This window comes from Daucus carota, chromosome 1, assembly GCF_001625215.2.
Source record: "Daucus carota subsp. sativus chromosome 1, DH1 v3.0, whole genome shotgun sequence".
NCBI classification, from domain to species: Eukaryota; Viridiplantae; Streptophyta; class Magnoliopsida; order Apiales; family Apiaceae; genus Daucus; species Daucus carota.
Window position 1 is genome coordinate 28,590,889 of NC_030381.2, and position 23,625 is coordinate 28,614,513.

The following is a 23,625-nucleotide window of genomic DNA, read 5'->3' on the forward strand; positions in this document are numbered from 1 at the left end:
TCTTGATAAGCAAATGTAAAGAAGTTGTGGGGTGGAGAAAGTAGAATTATTGAGCGGCAAAGACAAACAATAAATTGTCACCATGCATGCTGGCTATAAGCTTCTGTTTGTCTCTTAAGTCTTATCTCACTAGCTAACGCCAATAACACATCAAAGGCAGAGAAGGCCATCCACCGACTCCAGGATATAATGGAGGACCTGCTATGGGGGAACAGAGTATTAAAGTTTTTCCTGAATTTACAGAATAAATAATTTATTTTTATTTGTTACTACTGTATATGAAAAGTAGTACTAGCTAGTCCTCGTGCATTATTTAGCTTTACAAAAATTTATAGTCTAAATTTTAGTATGGCCTTACGAATTGATTGTTTTATTTTGTAAATATAATGTTTCATTATACCTTGTTCTCATTTCCTGTCGAGGCAGTTCTGACGGTCCGTGTTGAATTTAAGTGTAGATTTTAATTTTAAATATATTTCTGATTTTCCTAAATATAAGTTTTGAATTTATTATACAACAAATATTTTCAATCTTAAGATAAAAACTGGCTGAGAGAAGTGAAGTTAAAAAAGCCAACTATTTCTAAAAATGCATAGAGTTTAATCATCGCCCATCAGCCTCAGAGACGCTGCCATTAAATATTGATTTTATTTTTTCGTACCGATAAAATTCGGAATCTTGCCGGTGCATTTAAATAGTTAAGTTGGCGCTCAAACGGAGAAGACATGTAAAATGAAAGCAGGGGAGTGTCACAAACATGTATACACAAGCTTTACGCCATGCTCATAAAAAACTCTGCAGCAAGGCGTTAATTTCTGTACAACACGGCGATTATGAAAATGCCCTTGCCGCATTGTTTCAAACACCTGGTGTGCTACAAGAACACACTTACTTCAAGTATTCCTTTGCGACATATTATCAAACAGCAGGCGTGCAATCCACATTCATCTTCTTCTCTGCTCTATCACTCCTTGTCGTCCAGCAAAAGAGCCAAAAGATTGTACCCTTATCTGTTTTGCACTCTTATTCACCTCTTTCTCTCTTGTCGCCGCCTTTCGAGAGCTATTCAAGCCTTCGCAGCCATGAGAAGCCAGAATGTGGTTCCGGAACTAGCCTCCTGGAATCGGATTCTGCGTGAATTCAATCACGCTGGATTGGTGTCTCAGGTTTGGTATGTTTACTCTGAGATGATATCTTGTGGGGTTTTTCCGAATGTTGCGACTCGTAATATTGTTATTCATTCTTTATGTAAAATTGGTAGTATTAGTCTAGCCCTTGATATGGTCAGAGATGATTATAGTGAAAGTGATACTGTTAGTTATAATACAGTCATATGGGGTTTTTGTAAAATTGGAAATGGCAAGTTGGGTTTAGGATTGTGTTCCGAAATGGTTAAAAAGGGGATTCCTTTCGATTCTTTTACTTGTAATATACTTGTTAAGGGTTTTTGTGAGTTGGGTTTGCTGAGAGATGCAGAGTGGGTTGTGGATAGAATGAGAAGGGAAGGGGATGTTGTGTTTGATGTTGTTGGTTTTAATACGTTGATTTGTGGGTATTGTAGAGCTGGGGAGGTAAATTATGCTCTTGCTCTGATGAAGAGTGCGAGGAATGATGTATGTCCTGATATTGTTACATATAATACTTTGATAAATGGGCTGTGCAACATGGGCGACTTCGATGGTGCCAAGAGACTTATTATTGAGATGTTTAAGGATGAAGAAGAATTAAACACTAATGTTGATAATAAAGTAGAAGATTTTGTTGTTCGAAGGCTGGGCTTTGAACCCAATGTTGTAACATATACCACACTTATTGGTAGGTATATCGAACAAGAACGGCTTGATGAAGCACTTTCTGTACATGAAGACATGATATCGAGTGAAACTTTACCTGATGTTGTTACTTATAGTTCTGTAATGGATGGCCTTTATAAGAGCGGGAGAGTTGAGGACGCTGCTTTGCTTTTTGAGGAGATGAAAAGGATGGGTGTGGAGCCTAATTATGTAACTTACACTGTCCTTTTGGATTCATTGTTTAAGAAGGGGAACACACTGGCAGCTCTTAAACTTCAAAGTCAAATGTTAGTCCGTGGAATCCCCTTTGACGTTGTTTCACTGACCACTTTGATGGATGGGCTGTTTAAGGTTGAAAGGCCCAGTGACGCTGAAAACATGTTTAAGACTCTCCTAATGTTCAATTTAGCTCCAAGCTGTGCCACATATACAGCATTGATTGACGCACGGTGCAAGGTTGGAGACGTACAGGGTGCTGAGTCTGTGTTACAAGAAATGGAGCATAACAATATTTTTCCAAATGTCATTACATATACTTCTATGATCTGTGTCTATCTAAAGAAGGGAGCAGTTGATGTAGCACTTTATTACACAAGAAAAATGGACGACCAAAATATAAAGCCTAATGTTTTTACCTATGGTGCGCTGGTTGATTCCTGTTTAAAGCTTGGTAAACATGATATAGCTATTGAGATGTATGAAGAAATGAAACTAAAGGGCGTGAAGGAAAATAATCATATACTCAATGCTTTCATAAACAATCTGAAAAGAAATGGGCAAATGGACGAGGCTGATGCATTCTTTAGAAATACGACATCTGTGGGATTGATTCCAGATTGTGTAAGTTACACATCTCTAATTGATGGATATTTCAAGGCAGGAAAAGAGTCAGCTGCACTCGACATTGCTCAAGAGATGATGGAGAGAAATATAGAGTTTGATGTTGTTGCATACAATGTCCTGATTAATGGACTGCTTGGACTTGGAAAGTATGAAGTTCAGGTTGTGTATGCTGAAATGAGACAGCGTGGTCTCATACCAGATTGCGCTACATTTAACACCATGATTACTGCTTACTGCAGACAGGGTAAACTGGAAAGTGCTCTGAATCTTTTGAGCGAGATGAATGAATTTGGTGTGCCGTTTAATTATATTACCTGTAATACTCTTGTAAAAGGGCTTTGTGAAGCCTCTCAGGTTGATGAGGCAATGGAGGTGCTAAGCAAAATGCAAGGTATGGGTCTAAAGCCTTCTACCACTGCTCATAAGATCATGTTGGATGCTGCTTCAAAGAGTAAACGGGCCGAGAGAATCTTTTCAGTTCATGAGCAGCTTGTAGGTATGGGTCTAAAACTCAACCAGACTGTCTATAATACCCTTATATCCGTCTTTTGTAGGCTAGGGATGACAAGAATAGCAACTACAGTGTTAAATGACATGAGAGCAAAAGGCTTTGAAGCTGACATTATCACCTATAATGCCCTGATACGTGGGTATTGTGAAAGCACACAATTAAAATTGGCATTCACTATGTACTACCAGATTTTAGATGCAGGAGTTTTCCCGAATATCGCAACATACAATAATCTATTAGCGGGTCTTGCAGCTGCTGGTTTGATGAATAAGACTACTGAGTTACTAAATGATATGCAGGGAAAGGGTTTTTTACCTAATGCTAATACATATAATATTTTGGTTTGTGGCCATGGAAAGATTGGAAATAAGAAGGAATCCATTAAGCTTTACTGTGAAATGATAACAAAAGGTTTCACTCCTCAAACTAGTACATATAATGTGCTAATTAGTGATTTTGCTAAGACTGGGAAGATGAAACAAGCTGGGGAGCTTATAAATGAAATGCAATTAAGAGGTGTGCGACCTAGTTCTTCAACTTATGATATACTAATAAGCGGTTACTGCGAGCTATCTAATCGAGTGGATGTGGGCTGGGTGTCGAAGATATCATACAGGACTGAGGCCAAACGTTTGCTCGAGGAGATGATTGGAAAAGGTTTCACTCCATGCAAGACAACTCTTTCTCTAATTAGCCATGTTTTTGCCCAGGAAGGGAAGATGGTTGATGCCCAGGTGGTGTTGGATAACTTATACAAGAGACGTCTGGTAAATGAGCAAACGAAAAACTTTAAGGATAGGCGGAGATGAATGCTGGAGAGAAGCTAGCAGTGTCAAAAAGAATCAAAAGGTTATAGAGCAGATAATTCAAGATCTTATGGGACTCGGTGAACTCGTTGTTGAAGAAATCTTCATCTGATGGTAACTTCTTTTACTGCTGAAATTGTGGCATGTTTTAGATTGTTTTTTCTTATAATGTGTTGATTTATAATGTGTTGATTGCCTTTTAAAATGTCAATAACCTGTTTCATTTTATATGGAAGACGGATTTTCCTATTTATCCACTTGAAGATTGAAAATAAATATAAATTGATATTTAGACACAATCTTTCTGTGCTGCATAGCTCATTTTCTCAGACACAAAATTCTTGTATTTTAGACTAAGTGTGCAAGTTGTTAACAAACTATTATTTCCTTTGAGGTAAAAGTCAAGTCCAATAGAACCATTATTTTTGTGGCTGTAACCATTACCTCAATAACTTTTTTACTTGCAGGCATTTTTTAATTTAACTTTTGTTCCTTGAATAACTTATGTTGCCGCTCGATGATGTAACATCTATTTTTATAGTAACTGCATTCAAATATCAGGTCATTGACTTGTTTTCTCAAAGTGTTCTGACCCAAATTCCCTCTTGATGTGTCAACTTCAGAAGCATAGAATAGAGAAGAAGTCACTAACTGTATGCAGGTGCAAACAGTATGCCAGAACATATCTGTCAAGCTTTTTAGTTCATCCTTTAAAATCTTGCACTTGTGACCAAAATCAAATTTATTATTAAGAGTTTTGGTTCAAGGAATTCCACTTGTTTGAGTAGTCATACGTTGTCTACTTTATGTGCCATCCCCAGGTTTTGAAAGAATACATAACATGACAGCTGAAGCTTTTGCCTTCACTACGGAGTCAAGTGAAGAACTGCATAAACCATTTGAGTTTTGTTCGTTCAAGATTATAAAGTCCTGGGTTACTTATGTGATCAAATTGCATTATCCTGGCAAAAAGTCTTGTTCTGTGACAGCTGATGCCTCGTTCAAGCTTCTCGTGGAAGGTCAGATTTTCTTAAATAAGAGATTTTTCTGCTTGCTTCCTAATGATATTTCTTATAATTGCATGTTTTTTTCCCCATAAAATTACCTTGATGTGTTCAAGTAAAACCTTGGCCAATGTAGAGTTGCTTAAGAGCTAACAAAACAAATAGTGCTCAAATCAATACCTGCACTAGGAAATTAGGAATAGTGGAGAACTGTGCTACAGCAAAAAATGCCAAAAGATTATAATGTTTCAGATTTCTGCTTGCTCTTTGAAAGATCATATTCATGTATCTACCAGCTTAGATGAGGAACTTTATAACTACTTCTTATCTTCATAAATTAAATTCTCTTTTTAAACTAAATCAAAAGGTAAATTATTAATTACTATTGATTAATGGAAGACGGTGGAAAAAGGATAAATACCTACTCCTCCTGTCCCCCTAGGTAGTTTACCTTGGGGGACGAGAGTTTGGCACGCATTCTAATACTTCTTGAAAACATAGTTTCATAAAATATTTTTTAATCTTTTTTCTTTTGAATAAAAATTTGATGTTTGAATTTTATACACAAGAAGAAAATTTCAAAAATAAATTACGGAACAATGTTTTATAAGAGTCTTAAAATGCGTGCCGAGCAGTGAAAAAAACCCGTAAAGAAATGAGAGGGACGGAGGGAGTATCTCCGTATTGGCGGAGTCACATATTAACCCTCGGATCTATCAAACAAATATCAATACATATTACTTATTTATGTTTAATCATCAAAGATTATAAGAGTTTATATTGACGAGTCATTATTTGGAAGCCAAGTAATTTCCCAATTAAAAGAAACCTACATCCTTGTAAATATCTAGAATCATAATTAATTAATGGAAATTAATTATTGTATTATTCACATGCTATAATCTAGGATCTTCCTAATACGTATACTGACTTAGTATTACATAATACCTAATCAATTTTAATTAATTTCATATCTAAATAATAACAATATAAAAAAATTTACGAATTTATTTAATTAGTCCTTCTGCATCATTCTCCCTTCCTTTAGAAAAAACTTGACCGTGAGTTTTATAGTGAAGAAGAATCTACATTCCTTGAACAGGAAACCACACAGGTTAAACATGAACTTGGAAGCCATTGAGATATAACATTTACTTCTTTAACTTCGTAAAAAACCATTAAGGAATAATAAAATCAATGGTAGTTGTTTGAAAATTCTCTTTGACATCTTTAAGAAGTGACTGTGAATCATTAATATCCTCATATATGATCTTCGCATTACTAACTTTTACCCCAAGTACTTGAAGATTGCTATCAGAAGATATGGTTCTTAGATCTTAACAAACTACTGGACTGATTTGGAATTTTCTAAAAATTCAGAGGATGACACAAAGAAATGCAACACAGGTGTTTGACAGAGGTTTGAGTGAAGAGATGTAGACTACAGATGGTGAAGATGTTTGCTGCTGTGGCCGACTATGGCTGGGCAGAATGGATTTTAAGGCTGATTATGGGTGCTGGTGGCTGTTGAAGGCTGATTCAGCAGTGTTAAGTCGGAAATAATGACTCTTGAGAGCATACCCTATTTTGGTTCCCTAAAATATTGTAAAATAATGGTTACCTTATATATAGGTAACCAAAAAGTTGTTATACTCCTGTGGTATACCAATACCACTGTAATCATCGCTTATATTTGAAAAATAATAATTAATTAGTACTTTTACATAGGAGGAAGAGATTAAAAAAGGAGGTAGAGATAAAAAAAAAGGAAAATGAGAGGAGATGATGTGGAACATACGGGGATTGCTTTTATATCCCCTAAATAAGGGGTTCTTTTTTCTGTCACGTAAAACTTTCAGGCAAGGAGGGAATGGCTGGAATGGCTTTTTTGAGCTGAACCTGATTTTTGTTCACACGGGGAGGGAGATGCTCCTTGAAGTTGCTCTAAAATCAGTTGATGCACGACATAAGTGGGAAAAGGGTAGAACAAAGGTCAAATATCTATCTCCTCAGAGAATTGTTGGAATCACTAATAAATCCTTAGGGCTTAGATTAATCAAACAAATATCAATTATATTATTCATCTCCGTTTAATAATGAAAGATTACAAACAAATCATTACTTGGAAGATGATATGGGCCGAACATTACCATGGACATGTAATCATTACTTGAGAAATTTCGTAGTCCCCTGATGAGCTTAAGATAGTTATTCAACTGCCAGAGAGTTGTCAGAGATGATAACGTCCATCAATTCTCCCATCCCATTTGTCATGTGAGGAGTGGATATCTGAGGATCTTTCCCAATGGCGTCGGGACAGAGAAAGTACTTAATAGTAATTATAGACTACTTTAGCAAGTGTAGTAAAGCTAAAACTCTAGCCAAGATAACCACCATGGAAGTAACTTAGTTTGTGGGAGAACGTAATCTGCAGGTATAAAATCCCGATGATTTTTGTGACTGACAATGGAACTCAGTCTAACAATGAGGAGTTAGGTTCACTTCCGTTGCTCACCCCAAGTAAATGTGCAGGCTAAAGTGGTGAATCGAATCATCTTGGATGGACCTAAGAAGAGAGTTGAGTGCTTGAAAACGAATTGAGTTGACAACCCACCTTTCTCTGAGTAGAGACATTTGAGCCCAAGAGCAATGAGAAGGCATGAGGCTAGTACTGGAATTGATTGACGAAGTACGTTATGAGGCACACGTCATGATTGTTGAATATCAAAAACTAACTTCTTTCTGCTATAACCTAATGTGAAAGGAAGGATGTTCAAAGAAAGGGACTAGTTCTTAGGAAGATTGAGGCTTCCAGAGTAGGCAAAAGAGGAAAGTTAGTGCTAAATTTGAAAGGTCTGTACAAGGTCAAGGAACTAACAGGCCCGTGAGCTTATAAGTGAGGGCCAGGATTTGGCATGCTATATCCTTACTACTAGTAGAATACTATATCCTTAGTAGCTTGAATAAGGCTCTAGGAAGCGAGTTTTAAGGGTTATATAAGGAATGACTTTCCCCTCTTTATAAATGATGTTTTGATTCTTTTTTGATGAAATAGCTCCTTGGGATATGTTTAATGATATGCAAGACTTTCTTTCTCAACTGAACGTTTTTGTGTTTGAATGACATGATTATTTAACCGCAGTAAGTATTCGTACTAAATGTAAAAATAGTATTAGCGGACGAAAACACAAGGGCAAAATGACAGTCTAACATGTATAGTAGGAAAATATGAAATGCATACAAAGTAGGAAAATTCAAATGCATAGTCAGAAACACCTCACAGAGGACAACAAATAAAGTCATAATTGATGAAGTAAGATAAGTAATATAAAAGCCACAAGTGCCGATCAAAGCCTCCCTTTTCTCTATCCTGGACCACACATCACATCATTCTCCTTTGTTCCGAAGTGGGTAAAGATATTAACCTTGTCAATAACGGTGATAGTGTTGGGACCATCAGTAACCGATGATATAGTGTCGAGACTAGTCTATAGCAAGGAGCGAGCTCTCAGAAATGGATTTTTCCCGCTCAACGATTCCCCATTCAGGCATGAATGTTGTCTTCATGCGACCCCCCACAACTCGAAATCTTTTTCCCGGATTTTGACAGTGCTTCAGAAAGTTAGGGACCCTTGGCTCTATAGGGAGTTGGCCTCTTTAACCTGCTGTTTTAGCATCCTTCGAGTCACATTCTCCCCTTGCCTTGATCAATGTCGACTGTCTTCGTAGCTAAAATAAATAAAAGGTATATAGGTCAAAATAAGAACAAACATAGTTCTAGATTATAAAAAATATGGGAAACAATTATCTTCAATCCCGAGCCAAGGCCAACAACAGTAAGATCACGCTCGTTCATAATGCTTCTCTTGTGAGTAGTGTTGTCACTAAAGTTCAGCAACTTTTTCTGCTTCTCAGTACCAAGATAGCGATTAAAGTGTTTGGGATCAACAATCTTAGAGAAGTGATTCGAAAGTACTCACACTCTCCCTTCTTTCATCGGAGTTTAAAAAACTCGGTCTCCAATCATGAATTGAGTCAGGAAGGGACATATGATTGAAGATCTTACGAATATTAGGATGGTGGTGAATGATCAGCCGGCCTGGCCTAGTATCAGGATTGTTCTAATAATGAAGATAGTCCAAAATTCAAAAAACACTAATGGGAAAAATGTGGATTTTGGGAACAAGCTGACGAGGACTAACTTGAGCATGGACTAACAGTTGAATAATGAAATTATGAATGGGGATTTTAGCCAAGTTGAAGGCTCCCAAGAGCTCTTTAAGAGCCTACAAGAGCCAAACTAGGTTGCTGCTCATGCTTCTTACATCTAGAATTGAGAATCTAAACCTAGACTTTAGAAAATCAAATTTGGATTGAAATTCCACTCTTGGAGTAGGCTTAGGGTAACTTTAGCGCCTAAGAGTGCCTAGGGGAGCTCAAGGTAAACCTTGGGGCGTAAGAGAGCCAATGCCAACGATCAACCTTGTGCGAAGGGGCGCTCAGAGAAACCTTAGTGTCCGAAAACACCCAGGCCAAACCAATGATCAAGGATAAATTTTGAATTTATGAATTCAAACTTCAGCTACTTGCTTTAAAATCCACCTTGAACTTGTGAATACAAACTCTAGCTACTTGGTTCAAAAACCATCTCGGAGGAGTCTTAAGGACCAGTCCAAGGTCCGTTTTTCTCCCTCATATGAGCTGGTGATGCCGACTAGGCCACCTGGAAGGGTTCATTCGACCAACAAGTGCCTGGGGCCTCCAGTCAACCAGGGCCGGTTCCTGGGACGAAGAACCGAACCAGAAAAATCGCGGGATTTTTTTTAAAGGACGAAGTTAATTTTGCAAAAGACCAAGTATTTTAGGTTTAATTAATTGAAAAGAACGAGAAATACCTAAAGGTAATGGGAAACGTCAAAAATTCGTGAAGAAGCGGTTTGAAAAGCCCGAGAAATAGCGGATTATGAATATGAATTACGAACTTACGAATGATCAACATGACAATTAATGACTTCCACGTACCTCTATGAAGTTTTTTTGAAGATGGGGAGTAAATGATATGGGCTAGAAATTACCCTAGAAATGTATTTAATGAAATATCAAATACATGCTTGGTGGGCCTAGACAAAAGTTCCATTCATTGGGAGTTAAGGCCCTAACTACTTAGGAAATTTTTTAAGTCCACTAATGGGATCATTGAAAGGACCAACAACCTATACCCAGAAACTAGTAAGAGTGGTCTTCATGTCACCAAATCAATATAGGAAACTGACTACTGCAAGGAGAGTTATAGGACGAGGATTTAACATTAGTTTCAAAAACCTAATCCTAATCCAAGTCTTCAATTTTGACATCTCCTATGTATACATCTCGAATTCACAACCGAAAACTATGTTTTTAATTTTTAACACCCTTGAGACATGTAGGCAATCTGTGAGAGTAGATTTAGTTTAGGCATGCAGAGTAACAATATCTATGAAACGCATTTCGTTTCTTGTTTAACGATCAGCGATTAAGGTTTTCTTTTTCATTTTAATGAAAAAAAATTATTTTTTGGTCAAAATCTACCACCATAGTTAAATGTAAGGAAACAGATTCTTGTATTTTTCTGATACTATAATCTAGAATTTCCCTATAAAAATCCTTTATATAATATATAATATAATTAAGTTCTTGTATTATTCTAATACTATAATTTAGAATTTTCCTAATAAATATCCTTTATATAATATATAATACATCAATTATGATTTATTTTAAATCTGAATAATAATTTAAATTATGCTCGCCCTCGCGCACACACACACATATATGCATTTGCTCAAATAAGAACCATTCTTAAACTAGAAATTAGAATTGTATCACACCCCCTTGCAAAAAAAAAGAAAAGAATTGTATCACACCCATTAATTTTTGAAGTTTAGTTAAATACAGATGTCACCCGCCTCTTTACCCCCCAAGCAATACATATAAACTTGTATGTGTATATCTCCTCCCATGCAATGACTTTTTGATCATTGTTATCAAGTCGACGACGACTAGTCGACAAGTCGTTTTATAGAAAAATTCAAGCAACTACTTATTTAGTCTGGCCTGGCGACCTATTTTCAACATATCAATGTCTCCCTAATCTTTGTATCATTTCAACTTCACATTATTTTTTCCTTCATGCTATGTAATAATTGTATCATTTTCAACATATAAGTATATCCCTAATCTTTGTATCATTTCAACTTCACATTATTATTTATTTCCTATCACCACTTTCTGGCTTCTTTATATGTGAACTACAATCTGCTACGTCATATACATCTCACCGTTGCTTATTATCTTTTACTTTTGATTCAAACTATAAACCGATGTGTGTTCAACTATATTTTATATATTAAATCTAGTAAAAATATGTATAAGAATGACTTGTCGACTTTTTACGACTAGTCGGGCGACTTTTCGACTAGTCGATTCCAAGGTATCCGGGCGTCAAGGCTCGACTTGACGCCGTAATAAGCTTGTTTTTGATATCTTAGTCCCATCGATCTATTGCTTTTAGGTCATCAACTTGGCAATTTCGGGTTTTAGGTGAGTTAATAGACTCATGTTAGAAATTTGACCCAACCCAAGCCCGATCTGAAATTTTAGCATGTCAGAATACACAACATGAAATGTTAATGTATTTCTTACACAAAAATACAGCAGCGATAATATTTTAGCTTTTCGGCTTAACATAATGACATGAATATGTTCTCTTATATAGAGCAAACTTTTAATTATAAGGTCTCTGCGAAATAGTCCGTCAAAGATAAGCAATTAAGCTAGGCTTATAAATAGGCAATATTTAATTTTATTGTTAATTGTAATTTCGGATTTCAGGTCAACCATACATGGAGATTTGGAAAGGGATGGACATGGAATCCAGTGGGATGGTGAAAATAAACCAAAGAGAGAAGCAATATGCAAAAAGTCGGTGGATATGAGGAAGCTGTTGTATATAGGTAAATTGAAGCTAATTTAGAGCTGTTACATTCACCTTATTAAGCTACAAAAGCAACTTGTCAGCATACAAACCCCTAGTTACAGACATTATATCAGCCTAAAAGATATGACCACATATGTTAATATTACATATATATAAAACAAATACCATGCATTGATACTGTAACAACCTGCATAGTCTCATCCTCAATCTAACGGTCTTGACCATTAGTTTTCCAAAATTGAGGATCATGTCCTTCCTATATATGTAATTTTGAGAAACAATTAGCAAGTTGCTCCTTATAGGAGACAAGTAAAACGAAGCTCAACTATTTTAAGATTAAAGCTACAAATCGATGCAACTATGTTTGGCATGTTCATAAATGTTAGGTATTTTAGTTAACAGACATATCTCTACATCTTTTAATTGGTCAGTATTATTACTATGAATCTGTATAGTCATTGTAAGGAGCATGTAGCATAGTTTAGAATTGGCTCACAATGAAGACCTTAAATCTGCTCCCAAACACAATAGGAATACTTGGAAGCACTCCACTTTTGTGATACTGCGTCAAAGAAATATAAATCAAGAACTAGAACGCGAGACCTGGCTTTAGCATAGTGCTTCAATGACTACTGCTTGTAGCATTCTACTTGAATCTGTTGCATTTTAGTCAGGACAATGTCGCTTAGATTAATTTAAGATTTAATTATTTTAGTGAAGTAGATAACTGTGATTTGTGATACCGTATTTTTGGCAATGGATTAAACTGTGTTGGGTCTCATTGTCTGCCCTTGAGTTTAGTCGTAAAGATATTCTTTGCAAAGTTAATCATATAAAAGTATATAAAAAACACACTCCATCAGCTGGAGCTCTATTTGTTGATTAGCCCATATGTGTGTGTGTGTGTGTGTGTGTGTAATACGTTCATGTTTTTAATTTTGTTCGATGATTTCCATTTGACTGCTGCTATAAATGTAACACTTGCAAAAATTGATTCCATTATCTGCATTTTATTATCTGTCCTGATGCTTCTTTAACAGTTCTATTTTTTAAATTATCTTTAATGTATGCACAGCTGTCACAAAATCTGTTACGTTATAATTCTTAGTTCTCACTAGTCCAATTTTCAGAACTTCCTCCAAGGATGCTTATGCTCAAGCGCCTTAGAATGACCAAAATGATTTTAGTTCCTAAGAGCATCTCCAAGAGCCTCCTAGTTGGCTCTTATATATAATATAATATATATGGCTCTTAGGAAGTTAATACATATATAAGAGTGTCAACGCTAACAATATTCTTTGTACTTCTTTATTTTATATTTTATTAGTATAAACTTAAAAAGAGAGAAAAGTGATGGATGAATGGGAGAAAATGAATTTTTTGTTACCAAAAATAAATTAATAGCCATGTGGAGGCTCCTAAAAGAGAGGAGAGAGAATAAGCTCTTAACTTTACAAAGAGTATGTAAGAGTCTCTTGGAGCTCTATTTGGATCTATTAGAATCAAGGCTCTTTACTTTTCTACTTGGGAGCTCTCCAATAGAGAGTCTCTTGGAGATTCTCTAATTTCTAGTTTCCTATAAAGGTATACTTGATTTCCTTAAAAAAAATTTGATGTGAACTTTGTAGGCCTGATCTTGTTTTCTGTAATTTTTAGCAGATAAGTAGGTAAAAGCTAGCTATACATATAATGAAAACTTTCTGCAATTTATGATTTACCCTATCAATGTTGTTTGACATGACAAATTGACACATTATGTCTTCCGGTGGACCGCAGCTCTTCATTGTAGACACTTTTTACAATAAAATTTTGTTTCTTGCTTTACTGATCAGTAACACGATTAGAGTAATAATTAAGCTTGATGGCCTAATGTGAATAAAATTCTTTTGTATATCAATTTAATGATCTAATGGGTAGCAACCGGGATAGATCTTTTGCAACTTATTTCTGTTTCCGCAGCCTGTGCTGTTTAGTGATTCTTTCTGTGTGTTTATGACTGTTATCGCGTTTGACTTGTAGCGAAACACCTTCTTGTGCTAGTGAATCTTGAAGTTGGCTCTATGTTCCTGGTTTCAATAGATTTGATACGCTCTTTGGTCCTGTTTTTAGTCAGACAGGTGTGTGATTTTCAAGCTAGTGTGAAACCAGGTATTCCCCATCTATAACTAAACTCCCGCAAAAGAGCTCTAGACCACCTTTGCATTTAAAAAAGAAGAAGAATGAAAATGGTTAATAGGGATTAGGGAGGAACTTGAAGTTACTTCATTTTTGTGATAAGAGCTTGTCCATAGATATATTCCCTGAGAATATTTGTTAGTTGGTTAGGGTTTGGAGTAAGATTAAGTCGATTAATCTTAAATGCGGTTTGAGCTATGAAAGCCAACCAAAATTTATTCTTATATATGCACTACGATGAGAGAAAATTTTCTCCCACTTTTCAGGTATGAAGTACTTTTAGTATTTTACTGTAATTCATTGGATTCCATGAAATACCGACATGGTAAGAAGCAAATCAGCAGATTCTCAATAAGAAAATTAAATAATCTTCGTTGTTCTTGGATTTCTTTGGATATTTTCGACCTCTTAAATTCTTAGATACAATTAAATAAGTGATTCTTAAATAAAAATTATAGAGAACATACAATCATTCAGTCCTCTTGTCTTGTTTTAGAAATTTAGTCAAAATCTTCTATGTTTATTATATTTGTCAAACTTAATTAGAGGATCTCCAAACATGTTAGAACCTTTAATTAAAAATAATTAATACATATTATAAATAAAAATAAGTAAAAACAAATGATACAGTTAGAAAAAGAAAATATGTAAAACACGATTTCATGTATATACATCGATCTGTCTAATGTGTTCCAACCTATTTAAATTTCATAGATAATTACTCCTCAGTCCTAGTTGGTTGTTAACAAAGTATAATTTCATAACGTTTTTTTGATTTACTTAATTTTTGAATAAAAAATTAAATGTCAAATGTTTATTTACAAATATCTTTCAAAAATATTATTGAGATATATTTTATACGAATCTCAAAATTCATATTAAAATGTAAGCAAAGAACCTACTATGATAGAGAGAGTATATTTTATCGGTTAACTAGTGTCAAGCATCAGGCTGTTTTGAGTTTATTCCACATGTTCTCTGCGGATGATTGTATTTTATCGGTGAAAGGTGAAAAACTGAAAAATAGTTTAAATTTTATTTTCGACTTTTCAACGCATGTTCTAAGGAGGTTTACAATGTAACTAGAATTGTTCCCCTTTTTCGTTATAATTCTTATATTTATTAAATATTCCTGTCGAGAAAAAAAACTTAAAAATATATTTCTTAGAATCCTAGATGCTAACTTAAACTTTGTCACATTGCAGGTCAAAAAAAGTCGAAAACGAAGTCACGGAAACTCAGGGTGAAAATCTCAAGACATTTTTTACGACTAAATATATATATATATATCACCATTTCCCCCCGATAAATAACTACACACCAGTCTGTTTAGTCTGTCCAATCAACTTTTACGAGCACCGAATAATATGCAATTTGGAGTACTAGAATAGGGTGAAAATATTTAGGGACGGGGGAGTTTTAACTAGGGGGGAAATTTAGTCTGAGAGAGTAAAAATATTTGAGTCAAAAGTAAAGCTATTCGTAGGCGATGTCTGTTTCCTGACATGCATATTCTCTTCAACGCTACTCGAAGTCGATGAATGTATCTATAGGCTATGGCCATCAGCTTTTGAGAAATTAGTTCTTTAATTTTGATATTAAGCTACACATTATGAAAAACATGAAACATGTTAGTGTCTAACAAATCAATTTAGTGATGTTTACGAACGCGTGGCTGCAGATATGTTTCAGCATAACATATTCTTTGTATTATTAACTATTAATTGCTTGAAAATTAAAAGCAGATCTTTTAACCTAAAATATGTGTGTACAAATTTAGCCGGGGAAGATAATGTACATGAATTAATTGAAGCACTGACGTGAAGTAATTATTTAATATTAATTTAGCAATAATCTGTGTTGTAAATATCATTTAATTTATTATATTATAATTGTTATCGGAAATGATGTTAATTTCTTAAATATAGTGATATAATCAAAGGAAAATGCTTGGTGCGCATAATTGTGTACAAAAACATGTACATAATGATATGTGGCGGATTTTAATTGGATGGCCCCCCCTGCATTTACACCAACCACCCCAATTAAAACTCATCACATCACTTGCCACATTATTATGTACAAATTTTCTGTACACAATTATGTGCACTTAGCACTACTCTCATAATCAAATGTAACAATCATATATTATACATTATACATATTTATATTATGTTTGCTCATTACCAACATCGATGACGAGGAAATTTTGTTTAATTTATTATTTTATAATTATTAAATGATATACTTGATGCAGACATTGGCGGAGCCAAGACTAAATATATAAAAGGACATCATAACCCTAATCACATAATTCAGCTGGGGGCACATGTTAATAATACATGCGGGACTCACAAAAATGTAATTGTTTTTTTAAAAGTTGCAGGGGCACGTGCCCCAAGTGTCCTCATGTGGCACCGCCACTGGATGCGGATTATCAGATAGGTAGTCAACTCCAATTCTCGAAAACTTGATTAGTCAAGTTGACGTAGGTGAGGATAGAAACTAATATTATTGATTAATAACAAACAGACAATGACAAGAGTATGAAGATTGGAATACGAAACCAGTCAGTACTATTTCACAACGCGAGGAGCTATTCACTTAATTAACATTCTAATTCCACATCATCTCGAGAAGTGTGAAGATTTTAATTTTTTTTTATAAATATATGGCTCTTAACTGTATCAACAAATCATGATCTTTTGAGAGTCTAAATTTTTGAATTATCTAAATTCTTGTATGTGAAATAATATATTTCATTTAGATTCAAAATTCAGGAATTTATCTCCTTTGGAAATGAATCAAATTGACCCGAGTTGTAACATGAATTTAGTTGCACTAACACAGCCTACACGCAGATCACAAGTCAAAGATGTATGAGTTAGGAAGATCCATCTGTAGCTTGGAGGGGTTAAGCGAGCAGGAGATTTTGAGGAGAAGACATATAAATGCAATTTAGGGTGTACGCGGGCCGGGTTGGCCCGGTTTAGGTTTTTTATCGACCCAACCAATTAAATTCGGTTTGCTAATTTTCGAACCCAACCCATTAAAATTAATTTATAACCCAACCCAATTTGTCATACTTCGGGTTGGGTTGGTTTGGATCGGTTTGACGGGTAATTAAGTACTAAATTGTAGTTCTAAAATTGCTACACAACCTATAAATTATAGAGCATTAAAACAAGCTCGGACTTTTAAAGAATAGTAACTTCACTATAGAACTCTCAAAGGCAAGTAGACGAATGACAAATGTGCAGGGAAGATATTTTAAAGGAAACTCGCGGAAAGATACCAATGTTATAATTCAATTTTATCACACTAATGTTATAATTTCAATTGGATAACTATATTTTATATATATACAATTTTGTTAGATATATATATTATATATAATGTATTTAAAATACCCTCGGGTTGGGTTGGGTTGACCAAATAAAATCTAAAACCATGCCCAATCCATTAAAATCGGGTTGGAGCCGATTCAACCCAATTAAAAAACGGTTTAAAATTTTCGGTTTGGTTCGACCGAAAATAGGACCGATTTGGGTCGGTTTAAACGGTTTGAGTAACCCATATACACCCCTGAATGCAATCCGTGTGGAAACCTCTCGTTACAAAAGATTTCACTTAAGTTATTTATGGAGAAATGAGAAGGTTAGCAAGGAGTGTCGCTTAAAATCAAGAAAAGTTATCAAAATGGTTCAAAGAAGAGCATTGAGGTGAGAGACAAGAAGTTGATTACAAATATTAAACAAATGAAATGAAATAATTGACAAAATAAAAGAAAATACTTAACACTATCTTTTTGTTATTTTGTCTAACTATGTTATCATATTAAATTGTAATCATGTGTCAAATTTTTTACTTTTTTAAATGTATATGTAAAATTGATCATATTGATGGAACACATTAAATGAAATTCCATCTAATCTAATTTATTGATCATCATATATGAAAATTAATATGTTGACGAGATGGTTTCTGTCGTGAAAATGAAATGAATTCCGAAAATAAATATATGATGATGAGATGGTTTCTGTCGTGAAAATGAAATGAATTCCGAAAACAAAAAAAATACAAAGCTAAGAAGAAAAAAAGGGAATGATTATTTACACGTTTGGTTTACTAGTACTTACTAGTATAGCTGGGAGAGTTATGGGCGTCATATAATATAAAAAGAGTAGTGCTAGGTGCACATAATTGTGTACATAAAACTTGTATATAATGATGTGGCAATTGAGATGGAGGGTTTTAATTGGGGTGGTTGATGTGAATACAGGGGGGCCATTCCAATTAAAATCTTCCACATGTCATTATGTACACAATTCTGTATACAATTATGTGCACCAAACATTTTTCATATAAAAAATGTATGGGTGCGTGAAAAGAAGTGTACGTACGTAGCATGCGTAAATGGAAAATGTTGCATGCATGGGACAAAGAAAATAAACCAAAAGATCTTCATCACTTCATCCTTTTAAATACTTATATTGATTATTTTAAAGTGCAGTGCAAAACCGAGAAGCTCAAGAAATGAAGAATCAAGGCTCTCAACTGCAGGCTGATGAAGGCCTTGGGAGTTCTAGGCCAATAGCCTTCAAAAGTGCAAGATTCAAAGAAGAACCAAAGGGAAATGATCCCTACATAGAAATAACTGTAGATGTTGCAGATGATTCTGCCCTGGTGCAGAGCATAAAGGGCACTCCTGATCAAGAAGCAGCATTGTTAGCGAAACGCCCTTCGTTTTCTTCTCAGCTCTCCTCCAGGCTGAGAAGAGTTTCAAGGGAGTTGAAGAGTAGCTTTTCTAGTTCTCCGAGGAAAAGTACCTCTGATAACAAGGGGGTTAAGCACTGCCCCTCGGGGACTGCCCAAGCCCTTGTTGGGTTGAGATTTATGCACAATAATGTTGGAAACAATGATGGATGGTCCGGGGTGGAAGCACGATTTGATCAGCTCTCTGTTGATGGCACGTTGCCACGGTCTTGCTTCTGCAAGTGTATAGGTAACAAGTTTTTGCTTTGTAATTTAGTAAAAAAAAAAAGAGTTTTTGCTTTGTAAGATTATTTGTTGTTTCATTATTTTCCGTGATTGCAAATCCTGGATCCGCCACTGGTGATAATGATGTGTGGTGATCTATGTATATATTGATCAGGAATGACGGATTCAATTGAGTTTATGGGGGAGCTTTATGATGCTTTAGCGCGAAGAAGGGGGATAACTTCTTCAACAATTACTAAAGATGAGCTGCATGAATTCTGGAAACAGATCACAGACACAAGTTTTGATGCTAGGCTCCAAACTTTCTTCGACATGTGAGTAGTAGGAGTTCATTTTTACCCTGATTTTGAAAATTGATGGATTTAGTGAGGATCAATTCATAGCAAATGCTCTGCAGGGTTGACAAGGATGCTGATGGAAGACTTACTCAAGATGAAATTAAAGAGGTACTAGTATTTAGTATTTTGTTATATATTTTTTATTTCGTTGCTAGAGCAGGCTGGTGCATAGATTAAAAAAAGGCCTAAATTATTAATGCAGATCATCACATTAAGTGCTTCTGCAAATAAGCTAACAAAGATAGTGGAGAGTGCAGATGAGTATGCTGCCCTTATTATGGAGGAACTTGATCCTAGTAATCTTGGGTACGCCGAGGTTCGTTTGTTATAATTATGATCCACATGTATTTGTTTTTTGCACTAAATTGAGACTGGTTACATGAATCTGAAAGATATTCTTCATTATCTTGCACAGATGTATAATGTTGAAATGCTACTAGTGAGACTTCCAAATGATTCGGCCTTCTCTGCTACAGAAAGCAAGGACTTGAGAAGCCTGATAAGCGATAGGCTCCTCCTAACCAAAGATGGAAACTTAATGAGAAGAGGATACTCGAGGATCGGCTACTTCATACATGACAATTGGAGGAGGCTCTGGGTGCTTTGCCTGTGGCTTCTGATATGTGCAGGACTATTTTTATGGAAGTTCTTCGAGTACAAACATAAGGCCGTGTTTGATGTGATGGGCTATTGTGTTTGTATTGCCAAGGGTAGCGCAGAGACGTTGAAATACAACATGGCTCTCATCCTTCTTCCTGTTTGTAGAAACACTATTACTTGGCTCAGAAGCAGGACTCACTTGGGCCTTATTATTCCATTTGATGATAATGTCAATTTTCACAAGGTATATCTTTATTTTTATTTAATCTGCATTTTTTCCGTTTAATTGTTTGATATAGTCATTACTTAATTAGATATTTATGTATTTGATCATATAAATTAGCACCTTTGTTTGAGTACAATGTGGGGTTTGGCCAAGTAAGACATGGCCCTGTTTCATATATAATATACAAGCTTACCAGAAGAGGACGTCTCATTTTTCCTTGCAAGCAACTAGTAGAATATTATACATTTATTATGTATAATTGAGATGGGTTTTCTCAGGTAGTTGCTACTGGGATAGCAATTGGAGCAGGCCTACATGTCGGGGCACACTTATCATGTGATTTCCCTAGGCTACTCCATTCGACTGATAAGGAATACGATAGAATGGAGCATTATTACGGTCATCACAGGCCGAATGACTACTGGTGGTTTGTAAGTAGCACTGAGGGTTGGACTGGCATGACAATGTTGGTGCTTATGACAGTAGCCTTCATATTAGCCAATCCATGGTTCCGACAAAACAGATTTAACCTCCCCAGAATGATCAAGCGCCTCACGGGTTACAATGCATTCTGGTTTTCTCATCATCTGTTTGTTATAGTTTATGTCCTCCTCATCATTCATGGAACTTTCATTTACCTTTCCAAAGAATGGTATGCCAAAACAGTAAGTTCATTTAGCGACATTTGCATGCAAGTGCTTTGTTCAAGTAGCTGAGAAATTTCAGATAGACAGACTATTGTTGTCATAGTACTTGCAAATTGTTTTAACATGCATCTTCTGTTGCAGACATGGATGTATCTTGCTATTCCGATGGTCTTATATGGCATTGAACGCTTGATTAGAGCGTTTAGGTCCGGGTACAGAACTGTGAAAAGTTTGAAGGTATCTCAACTCAACTGTGGAGTAAAAATAAGTCTTCAAAAGACTTCTCCCTCATTTTTATAGAGTGTTTCCCCCTCTAAATTCCTTATTAATTAAGAATATCTTGACTTATCTTGAGCTTTTCCACTACTGGAGTTTGTCAAAAAAAGGTTAATGACACCTTTCCCCCTAACTTTTTCCCCTTTAAGAAATATTTTCTTTGCTTCAACCCCTTAAGTATTTATATGTGTACACATATACCCTTTCTCCAAATTTTCTTCTAAATAAAAATCAAAATTTACAGATTTTTATCTAGTGCTTCACATACATAGTTCTTATTCAATTTTTAACAGACTTGGAGATCTGAAGCTATGTTCTTCTTTTTAGTTTAATTGTATTCATTGGTAATATCTTAATTTCAACTGATTAACTAGCAGGCTAACATTGAACTTGTGAGTATTATGTTAGAAAACTATTGAGTGTCACGCCTGATTGGTCTGATGGATTCTCATCAGGTTGCTGTATACCCAGGAAACGTGATATCCTTGCAGTTCACTAAGCCTTGTCGGTTTAAGTACACTAGTGGGCAATATATTTTCGTGAATTGTTCCAAAGTATCACCATTTGAATGGTAAGCGTGTCTGTCAAATAGCTTGCAAAAACTATAATCATATAACTACTTTTAAACCAGTGATGAAATATCAGTACTTATAACCAGGGATGACATGACGATATATTATTATGTGTAGGCATCCATTTTCACTTACTTCGGCTCCTGGAGATGATCATTTAAGCCTCCATATCCGAGCAGCAGGGGACTGGACATCACAGCTGAAAGCACTCTTCTGTCGGGTACTTATTTCAGTACTTAATCACATCTCAACTACATTTTGTAGATTAATCTGCATGAGGGAGTTTTAAAATGCTACGAAGTTAATAACAAGATAGGGATCTGTAAGCACCTAGTTAAAATGTTTAATTACATGCTAAGCCACACACAAAGGGTTTACACAATTGTGAATTCTCAGTCGCGGTTCACATGTATACCTAGTTTGATCAGCCTGCAGCAGAAATTAATCATAGCGGCCTTCCAAGAGAAGATCTGTCACAGGATCTGTCACAGCAAAGCCATAACGTACATAGGTACAGATTCATTCACTCTTTCTCGACTCAACACTTATAATCCAAGGCAATTTCTGTCCATACATGACATGTACTTCTTATCAGGATGCCAAAGCTCTTAATTGACGGTCCCTATGGAGCTCCGGCTCAAGACTACACACAATATGACATCGTCCTACTCGTTGGTCTGGGAATTGGAGCAACCCCTTTAATCAGCATTATCAAAGACGTGCTTTACCACATCAAACAAAAAAAAGAAAATAATGCAGAAGGCACTGAAAGCCGCAAGAAACCTCACAATCTGTTCAACACTACAAGGGTATATTTCTATTGGGTGACTCGCGAAGAAGGCTCGTTTGAGTGGTTCAAAAACATGATGAATGAAGTCGCGGAAAATGATGCAGAGCAGGTGATTGAGGTGCACAATTACTGCACAAGTGTGTATGAAGAAGGAGATGCGAGGTCTGCTTTAATAACCATGCTGCAGACCTTCCAGCATGCTAAAAATGGCGTCGATGTTGTGTCTGGGACGCGGATCAGGACTCATTTCGCCAGGCCTAACTGGCGCAATGTTTTTGAGCATGTTGCAGTTAATCATCCTAGCAAGCGAGTTGGTAAGTACAGTAAAACTCTTAAAAATAATATACGTGATAACCTCTCTTTATCTCGGTCCCGTGATAGATATTGATATATAAATTTCTTTAACGTGATAACCTCTTTAAAATGATAATTTCATGCTGGTCTCTGTATCTCGGTCCCATAAATCTTTTTAATGTGATAACTGGTAACCTCTTTAAAATGATAATATATTTTGATGTCACGAGGTTTCTACTGTATACGTTTAATTTTAGTGTCTATAGGCCTAATTGATGTGTTTTGTTTACAGGAGTGTTCTATTCTGGTGCCCGCAGTTTGTTTCCGGAGCTGAGGCAGTTATCTCATGAATTCTCCCGGGAAACAGCCACAAAGTTTGATTTTCACAAGGAGAACTTTTGATTGTTATACATGATAAGTCTAGATCTACCTCTGTTTTGTTAGTACTTTAAGCAAGTATTCCTGTAATCCTCTTTCATGAAAATTTGAACTTATTCAACTAAAAATTAAAGAAAATTAATTTACATAGTCGACCAAGAAGATCTCGATGAAAAGAGTAATCTTTGCGGATAAAATTAGAAAATGCTAGATCCACAAAATTGGGTACAAAAACTTTCACATAATGGGTACCAATTAAAATTTCCCACCTCACTTGCCACCTCATTTTGTGCAAAATTCTGTAGCCAATTTTGTGCATGTAGCACTACTCGATAAAATTACTGATTCTTTTCGTACAAAATTGCTGTTGTACCCCTACAACCGTTAATTTAAAC

General features: G+C 35.5%; 1 protein-coding gene across 5 annotated transcripts; it reads left to right on the plus strand.

Moving 5' to 3' along the window:
* The first annotated feature begins 554 nt into the window (after positions 1 to 554).
* Positions 555 to 23,380, plus strand: LOC108208475 (respiratory burst oxidase homolog protein B). Of its 5 annotated transcripts, XM_064078965.1 has the most exons (17): positions 3,952 to 4,067; positions 4,515 to 4,614; positions 4,775 to 4,972; positions 11,828 to 11,949; positions 15,314 to 15,351; positions 18,622 to 19,113; positions 19,264 to 19,423; positions 19,507 to 19,555; positions 19,650 to 19,763; positions 19,863 to 20,291; positions 20,552 to 20,938; positions 21,062 to 21,157; positions 21,652 to 21,767; positions 21,886 to 21,988; positions 22,188 to 22,279; positions 22,364 to 22,872; positions 23,145 to 23,380. In XM_064078965.1, the coding sequence occupies exons 4-17, from the start codon at positions 11,909 to 11,911 to the stop codon at positions 23,252 to 23,254; spliced, it is 2,736 nt and encodes a 911-aa protein (XP_063935035.1). In that variant the 5' UTR covers positions 3,952 to 4,067; positions 4,515 to 4,614; positions 4,775 to 4,972; positions 11,828 to 11,908; the 3' UTR covers positions 23,255 to 23,380. The 5 variants fall into 5 exon arrangements, 2 of the variants coding, with proteins under 2 accessions (XP_063935035.1, XP_017234500.1); XM_017379011.2 differs by lacking the exons at positions 3,952 to 4,067; positions 4,515 to 4,614; positions 4,775 to 4,972 and adding an exon at positions 13,953 to 14,081 and having other exon boundaries at positions 11,826 to 11,949; XR_010284122.1 differs by lacking the exons at positions 15,314 to 15,351; positions 18,622 to 19,113; positions 19,264 to 19,423; ... (8 more) ...; positions 22,364 to 22,872; positions 23,145 to 23,380 and having other exon boundaries at positions 555 to 4,067; positions 11,828 to 11,954.
* The last annotated feature ends 245 nt before the right edge of the window (positions 23,381 to 23,625 follow it).

Bases quoted from the DNA above. Each gene is read 5' to 3' on its own strand.
- LOC108208475 (XM_064078965.1), top strand. From the start codon at position 11,909: ATGCAAAAAGTCGGTGGATATGAGGAAGCTGTTGTATATAG. The intron at 19,556-19,649 runs GTACTAGTATTT...TTATTAATGCAG, and splicing joins CTCAAGATGAAATTAAAGAG to ATCATCACATTAAGTGCTTC. The intron at 21,768-21,885 runs GTAAGCGTGTCT...TATTATGTGTAG, and splicing joins AAAGTATCACCATTTGAATG to GCATCCATTTTCACTTACTT.